The sequence below is a fragment of the Heptranchias perlo genome, chromosome 13, assembly GCF_035084215.1.
Source record: "Heptranchias perlo isolate sHepPer1 chromosome 13, sHepPer1.hap1, whole genome shotgun sequence".
NCBI classification, from domain to species: Eukaryota; Metazoa; Chordata; class Chondrichthyes; order Hexanchiformes; family Hexanchidae; genus Heptranchias; species Heptranchias perlo.
The window spans coordinates 17,503,607-17,511,954 of NC_090337.1; the positions used below are offsets into that span (position 1 = coordinate 17,503,607).

General features: G+C 39.3%; 1 protein-coding gene across 1 annotated transcript in view; it reads right to left on the reverse strand.

The window, feature by feature from the left end:
* atp1b3a (ATPase Na+/K+ transporting subunit beta 3a) overlaps positions 1-8,348 on the reverse strand; it is a 32,718-nt gene extending 24,370 nt beyond the window's left edge. Inside the window, exon 1 of the mRNA XM_067995057.1 lies at positions 8,009-8,348. Coding sequence (XP_067851158.1) covers positions 8,009-8,120 — 112 coding nt within the window. The 5' untranslated portion in view covers positions 8,121-8,348. The remainder of the gene's footprint in view (positions 1-8,008) is intronic.

The following is an 8,348-nucleotide window of genomic DNA, read 5'->3' on the forward strand; positions in this document are numbered from 1 at the left end:
CCACGAAAGTCATCTGAGAACTTGATTTAAGATTTTGTTTCATAAAAGATTACAGATAAAGAAAAATTAAGATCAGTTTCTGTAATCAAATTCGCTAAACCACAAAACAATTTCTTCCACTTTGTTCTATCTAAGCTGGGAGGAACAGCAAGAGGAATTGACACTCAGCTCTCAATAAGCTATTGTTTGCTTATATGGCATAATAGAACTAATGTTGCTTCTTTTGCCTGAAAAACACTTATGCAGAAGTCTGCACTTATGCACTTAAAACAGAAACAGACAGTTTCCTAGAAGTAAAGGGAATTAGGGGTTACGGGGAGCGGGCAGGAAATTGGACATGAATTTAGATTTGAGGTTAGGATCAGATCAGCCATGATCTTATTGAATGGCGGAGCAGGCTCGAGGGGCCGATTGGCCTACTCCTGCTCCTATTTCTTATGTTCTTATGAGTCTCAATCAAATCCACAGCAAAACATTCTCTCCCAGAAGGATGAAAAAGAATGGCTATAGCTCAGCAAATTGGAGTCCAAGAAAAAAAACATTGATTTTCTCCCCCCATTACGTATTGCATTTTCATTATAGTTGCACTACAGCTTACAGCTGCAAAAAAAAATGTATCTTGTTATAGTCATACCAGTGATGCAATTATTCCATGGAAGTTTTAAATGAACACTTCTGCTGGCACTACCACCCTACATACTCATTAGAAATATCTACCCTTCAGTTCTCCAAGTTTGGAGTAGTTCTATCGAAATACACTATAAACTCATTTCTTATACTACTATAAATGTTGATGTGGACAATTTTGCTTACATAATGGTATAAAACCCTTAAAGACAACAAATGGTTCCTTTTACTATTCAATAGCTGCTCGACATTTTTTGGACGTGCCAATGAAAGGTAATAAATTGAGCTTTACAGAGCACTGGTTATTGGGATTGGAGTTTATGCCCAGTTCTGAACTCCACACTGACAAGATGATGAGGGGACCAGAAAAGATCCAAGAGAGGCAACCAGAGGCTTGGATAATTTAACTACAAGGAAAAACTCAGAAGATTCTCATTGTTGGAAAAATATAAATTTGGGACCCATGTTAATATTATAAAAGGAATTGATAAAAGGAATGCCAGGAGGTTGTTTCTGCAGGTACTGCAGATCACTATTATAAGCTTAGGAAATCATGATCTAGATGCAACTTAAAGCTCAAAATTAGAGTTGTAAACTTATTGAATTAGTGTCATCATACATCACAAATGCAGGATCCACAGAATCTTTGGAAGAGAAAATCAACACATTCCTTATGAGAGGAAAAATGTACTCATAGGATTAAAGAGTAAAAATCCTAAATAACCTTCAACCAAAGTAAAAAAAAAAGCACAATAAAATTCCCTTTTAAAGCTTTTTCTCTCGAAGTGTTAGATCATAAAGTTTAAATACTTCACAAATACTAATTTCACACTGTTGTGTGTAGTTTGATTACAATATAAACATGGAAAAACTGAATTTATTTTCCATCAGAAAACACTTTACATTAAGACTTTTGACAAATTAATTCATACACTAAATTCAATTAACTGCAACAGATAATTTTATATAAAGATATCTTTACATCTGACTAATCAATCTCTCATGGTATTGCACACAGGGTCAAAACCAAGTACAGTCTTCACATGAAGCAGGGTCACAGGATGGAGATAGTTAAACCAGTGCACACAGACACAATTCAGTCCTCATTTTAAAAAGTTATAAATTGTCTTTATTTTTAAATAATAATTTGATTTTACATTAAAGTTAAATAGCAAAAATGTACATCAATTTAGGATGCAGAGAAATAGAGTTGGTTGGAGCTTGGAGTTTCTCTGCAGTAGAAGCTCAGGAGCTGGGAGATGCAAAACTTAGGCACTATGGTGCCACCACTGGTGGGAGTGTGTAAATATATTTTTACAAGTTTGTATAGGCAGTTTCCATTAGAAATGTGGAATTAGGAATTTATAAATGAAAAAAAAGTGACAAAAATAACAGGATGCAAGCTTTTGAAGATGGAAAATGCATGCCGATGCAAGATTTTTTATTATAGATAGATATTGTAATTGATTAGAATATTAATCCCACAAAGATACTTTGAATACAATCTTTTCAATTGTTAGCAAAGCTTTAAGTGAATCCAATTTGATCATCATTATTATTTTCCAGCTTTTTGCCATGTATTGTTAGAAGCAAATTACGATAAAGTATTTAGACTTGTTAATCTGACACAGGAGCTTTGGAAGAAAATTTTATTGTTCTGTTAATCACTTTCGGTGAATGTTATTTTGGATATTTCTTGTCTGTATTGTTAGAATAAGCGTAGAAGGAAAACAAATTATGGATGATTTCTGCAGTACTCATTACTTTAATTGAACACACAATTCATAATAGTAAAATACTAAAGCAATACAATGGGAATAGTTTACCCATTAATCTATGTGATAGTGATATTTAGGGACATTATATAACAACCTGCATTTACATAGTGCCTTTAGTGATTATCAGACAAAATCTGACACCGAGCCACATAAGAAGATATTAGGACAGGTGACCAAAAGGAGTGTCTTAAAAGGAGAGAGGTAGAGAGGTTTAGGTAGAGAATTCCAGAGCTTAGGGCCTAGGCAGCTGAAGGCATGGCCGCCAATGGTGGACCAATTAAAATTGTGGATGCGCAAGAGGCAAGAATTGGAGGAGCACAGAGGTCTTGGAGGGTTGTAGGGCTGGAGGAGTTTACAGAGATAGGGAGGGGTGAGGCCATGGAGAGATTTGAAAACAAGGATGAGAATTTTAAAAATCGAGGCATTCCCGGACCAGGAGCCAATGTAGCTCAGGGGTGATGGGTGAACAGGACTTGGTGCAAGTTAGGATATAGGAAGCAGAGTTTTAGATGAGCTCAAGTTTATGGAGGTGGAAGATGGGAGGCCAGTCAGGAGAGTATACTGGAGTAATGTAGAGCCAATAGACATGTTTGCTTACAGACATGACTAGAGCTCCCCTCACCAGCATCCACATCAGTTAAATGTTAACATTAAAAGAGACCACTGGACATTCATTAAAGATGTTTTAAATACAACTTGCATTTATATAGTGCCTTTAACGAAGCAAAATATCCTAAAGCACTTCACAGAAGCGTTATCAGACAAAAACTGACACCGAGCCAAAGGAGGAGATATTAGGACAGGTGATTAACAGCTTGGTCAAAGAGGAAGATTTTAAGGAGTGCCTTAAAGGAGGAAGGGTTTCAGGAGGGGATTCCAGAGCTTAAGGCCTAGACAGCTGAAAACACAGCCACCGATAGTGGGGCGAATGAAGTGGGGGGGATGCACAAGAGGCCAGAGTTGGAGGAATGCAGAGTTCTTGGAGGGTATAGCTGGAAGATGTTACAGGGATAGGGAGGGGCAAGGCCATGGAGGGATTTGAACATTAGGGATGAAAATTTCAAAATCAAGATGTTGCTGGATCGGGAGTCATTGTAGGTCAGCAAACACAGGGGTGATAGGTAAACGAGACTTGGTATGAGTTAGGATACAGGCAACAGAATTTTGGATGAGCTCAAGCTTATGGAGGGAAGAAGATGGGAAGCTAGTCAGGAGAGCATTGGAATTGTTGAGTCTGGAGATAACAAAAGCATGGACATGTGTTTCAGCAGCAGATGGGCTGAGGCAGGAGTAGAGTCCGGCAATATTACAGAGGTGAGAGTAGGCAGTCTTGGTGATGGGAGAGAATATGGGTCAGAATCTGAGCTCTGGGTCAAATAGGATACTGAGGTCGCAAACTCAGCCTGAGACACAAGTCAGGAAGGGGGATGGAAACGATGGCTAGGGAATGGAGTTTATGGCAGGATCTGAAGGCAATGGCTTTAGTCTTCCCAGTGTATATTTGAAGGACATTGCAGCTCATCTAGGACTGGATGTTGGACAAGCAGTCTGACAACACAGAGGCAGTGGAGGGGTCGAGAGATGTGATGGTGAGGTAGAGCTGGGTGTCGGTGTACATGTGAAACCTGACGTCCTGTCTTCAGATGATGTCGCCAAGGGCACTGTGTAGATGTGAAATAGGAGGGGGCCAATGATAGTGCCTTGGAGGACGCCAGAAGTAACAGCAGGATGCCATTGCAGAAGATTCTCTGGCTATGACTGGATAGATAAGAATAGGTGGTCAGCAGTTTAGTGGAAATAGGGTCAAGAGAGCAGTAGGTGGGTCTCATGGATAAGAGTTAATTCATAATGTATTACAAGGATTTAACAATCTCATAAAAGGTCTTGATCAAGATAGCTACTCAGCCTCTTACAATATCATATTATAAATCTGTCCAAAATGTTAACTGTAGATTTGTAACAGGAAAAAAACAATTTAAATGAGGATTAGTAGCCCAATAAAGTTGGTCAAAGCTGCCGTCTAAAGGTGTCCTTGAGAATTGTGCCCAGTTCTGGTCACCAAAATACAAGGAAGACATTTGAGACTGTGCAGAGAAGAGCCAAGTGACTGATCCTAGAGAAAGAGGAATGAGGTAAGGCGAGAGAGTCAAGAAACTTGGGCTTTTCAGCCTTGAAAGGAGCTGACCAAGAGATTATTTTATAAGAGCTATAAAGATAGTAAGTGATATAGAAAAAATAAATCTGGAACACTATTTCAAAATAGACTGACAGTAGAACAAGGGGGAACAAGTTTAAACTATGAAAAAGCAGATTGAGGACTGATATCAGGATGTTTTTCTTCACACAAAGATTAAATAGCACATGGAATTGACTCCTACCTAGGGTGGTGGAGACAAAAGCCCTGGAATCATATACATTTGGAAGCTGTGTTGGAATGGAATGGTAGGAAATAAGATCTTTCTGTATAGATAAGTCAAGATGTGCCAAATGGCCTTCCTCATCTGTATCCATTTGGTTATTTTGCATAGCCCTGGAAATATATTTCCACATGCATTATGGTTTCTATCAAGATGATACTAAAGCGGGGTTATAATACTGGCAGATGAGAAGAATGTTGTTGGAGCACCTACACCACATGGATTGCAGTGGTTCAAGAAGGCAGTCCACCACCATCTTCTCAAGGGCAACTAGGTACAGGCGATAAATACTAGCCTTGCCAGTGTTGCCCACATCCTGAGAATAAAAAAAAAGATATTTTATTAGGTTATACAACGTGTCATTTACAATCCAACAATGTGAAAGGATAATCAGCCCCTGTGACTCCGATATCACACCTGCAGTGCAACCACTGGTAATGGCTTTTCACTATCCAATGCCAATACTGGCATCCATTTCAAATGGGATCTCCAACTGAGAAAAGGATAGTAAACACTGAACAGATTAAATGGGAAGGCAAGTATTGTGATTAAGTATTTACCATCAGGTCATCCCAGGTATTGATTTTATTATAATTATTTAGCCACTGAAAAGGTCAGATTCCTTACCATAGGTATGGTTCGCCTCGGAGTGTAGTTCAACTCCACATACAAAGCTCCCGCACTTCCTGCTCCTCAGTTCTCCTTCAGACCAGGTGCTGCTTGGAGTATATTATTTAAAATTAAGAGTTTCAGTATTCACATTCTCATTCAGTGCTTGGGTATCTCTACTTCCACTGTTTATCCAGAACTGAGGATGGAGTCCACATTAGGAGCTTACAAAACAAGAATTGGGGGGGAGGGGAAGCACCTATTAAAGAATGGTGCAAAAATTTTAAGAGTGACAGCATCATTGATGTCGTCCCCCCCATAGAATACTTCCTATGTTTTTGTGGAGTTGAACAAGTGAAGAACAAACCCTTGATAGGGCTCTTCTGTGCAGTATTTCATATGGGAATTGGTCTTCTTTGGAGCCTTATATAGTCTGTTTCATAATCTAAACAATAATGCTAAGATGTTTGTGACAACATAAGCCATCAGGCACTCAAAGTGTGGCTTCGTGTTGCTGTCCAAGTGATTAGTTGGTTTCAGATAAACTGCAGTTTTCTCCCCCCCCCCCCGTTTTAGAAAACACTTATTTTGTTTCGGGGGTGGGAAAGAGAACACACCTGAAATCAGTCAAAAAGGCAAATCCGCAGTCAGGAAAAACAAAGATCACACTAACATCAATGTTTTAAGCAGATGTTCTTGATAAAGCACAGCTTTCTTTACATAACCTCAAGGCATCTGCGTCACAGTTTAGATAAAAGATGAAGGACACAAACAGATTTACTGAGAAGCCCCATGAATGGAAATATTTGAAACATTTATTTAAAAACAGTTAAAACTATCTGGATTCATGCTTTTGAATGGCATCCTCCTTTGGTTTCGTGTAGGTTCTGTTCAGGCAAAATTGTTATACAACAATGCAACACATTTAAGAAAAACAGACAGGATCATCTTTCTTTTCTGCATACATCATAAAGATTGGATAGTCAAGTAAAAAGTATTTTTAATATATTCTATATAAATTAAAGCTAAAAGTCACATTTTTTTCACTACAGGTACTTGAAGGCTAATTGAAAGAATTACCCTTGCCCCCACAAACAAACCAGGTTAACCCAGAAGTCTTCAATTATCCAGTGTGCCTGGCAAAATTTCCTCATAAAATTTTCCTGCCCTTCCAAAATGTGGACATAATGCACTAAAGTAGAAGTTGCCAAAGTCAGAGAGTTTCTGCAAAGTCCCAAGCAAAAAATTCAATATTGGTCGAGTGCAATGACATCTACAGAAGACCTGTCAATTTACAGCTCGAGTACTATTGATAATGCTCAAAATTTGGAGTTAAATCATTTGAATTATGCAACTTAAGTAACACAGCAAAGTGGAAATTTAGTGCTAAAAATCAGTTAATTTGAATTAAAAAGTAGACTGTATTAAACACTAGCTGTTCTGAAGATCTTTACCTAGCTTCCCTTTTTCTGTGGGAACAGGATCGCTATAATTTACATTACGGTTGAAAATCCAGCTCCCTTTCAAAAAGATTACTTCAAGGTGCCAAAGGTACAATTAAAAACCGACTCAAAACCTTTGACCGTATTAAATAGATATTGATTTATATAAATGCTGTTGCTATTGAATTGGGTGAAGCACAGTATTAAAATCAGAATGGCGAGATTTTCTTTCCGATTCGGTATCTTACAAAAATAAAAACATTTTTAAAAATTGACATTTATTTTGCACCCAGCTCCAGCATTTACAGCAATGAACAAAATCACAAGAGCCTGCAGCGAGTGGAAATTTCCTCCTTGGTCAGCGGTTCGCCGAGGTCTATGTGAACATTAAAATCTTGCTCGAACAAAAAAAAAAGAAAACCTGGTGGGAAATATACTTTTCATTGACAGTCAATCTGATCAAAGATTAGGATTTCGCTCACGTTAACACTTCTGAGCACTGTGATTGACAGTCACTGCATAATGCGCAGGTTTCCAACCAATTACCCTCCCCACCCCCCAATTCTTTGGTGACACCAGCAGCACCGTCCCTTAAATAAATAATTTAATGTCTCCCTCCTCCCCCCCCCCCCCCCACAATTAATTATTTCCCCGGCCTCATCAATGCTGCATCTAGACAGGCATCGGGAGCGGGTGTGAGAGAGAGAGAGAGAGAGAGAGAAAGAGGAAAACCCCAATCCCTCCCTCCTATTCGGTCTTCACTCCCTACGGGGAAGGGAGCCCGGCCTGCCGCGACCACAACCCTTGCTGAGATCGGAAACTCAGCAATGCGGCTGCGAAATGCATCACCTTCTCTCTAAAAGCCGCGTACGTGAGCTACCTCGTTCATCACCCAACCTTAACAAAAAATCTTAAACATTACGCGCCTGTCAGACCTGACTCCAGAACACACACACACACAATACAAGGACCTGCTGCATTTACAGTACAATCAAAATGCAGCCCTAGGAGTATTGTTAGATTAGTTTTTTTTAAATTTAAAAAAAAATACATTAAAGGGAGCATTTTTTTTTTGCACCGATTTGCGCTGTGCGGATGGCACTGGCATTTCTCTCCGCTCTCTTTGGCTCCTTACCCCAGCTGCTGGCAGTCCTGCCCATAAACTGGCCGGTTCCCGGGTTGTAGATAAACTGCTTCCATCCTCCTGCTCCTTGCTCGAAATCCTTCTTCTCATCCTTATCAGCCATAGTGTGAAGATAAACGGAGAAGGGGCAAGAGTTCGTTAACGAGACGTGGGATGTGAGAGATTCTTTTTTTAAAAAAAAAATCTTATCTTGGATGATGATGATAATAATAATGATGATTTATTTTCTTTTTCTTTCTTTCTTTCTTTCTTTCTTTCTTTCCCTCTCTCTCTCTCTCTCCCTCCCTCCTGCTCCCACTTCTGCTACCGTCGCCCTTCGATGCTGCAGTGA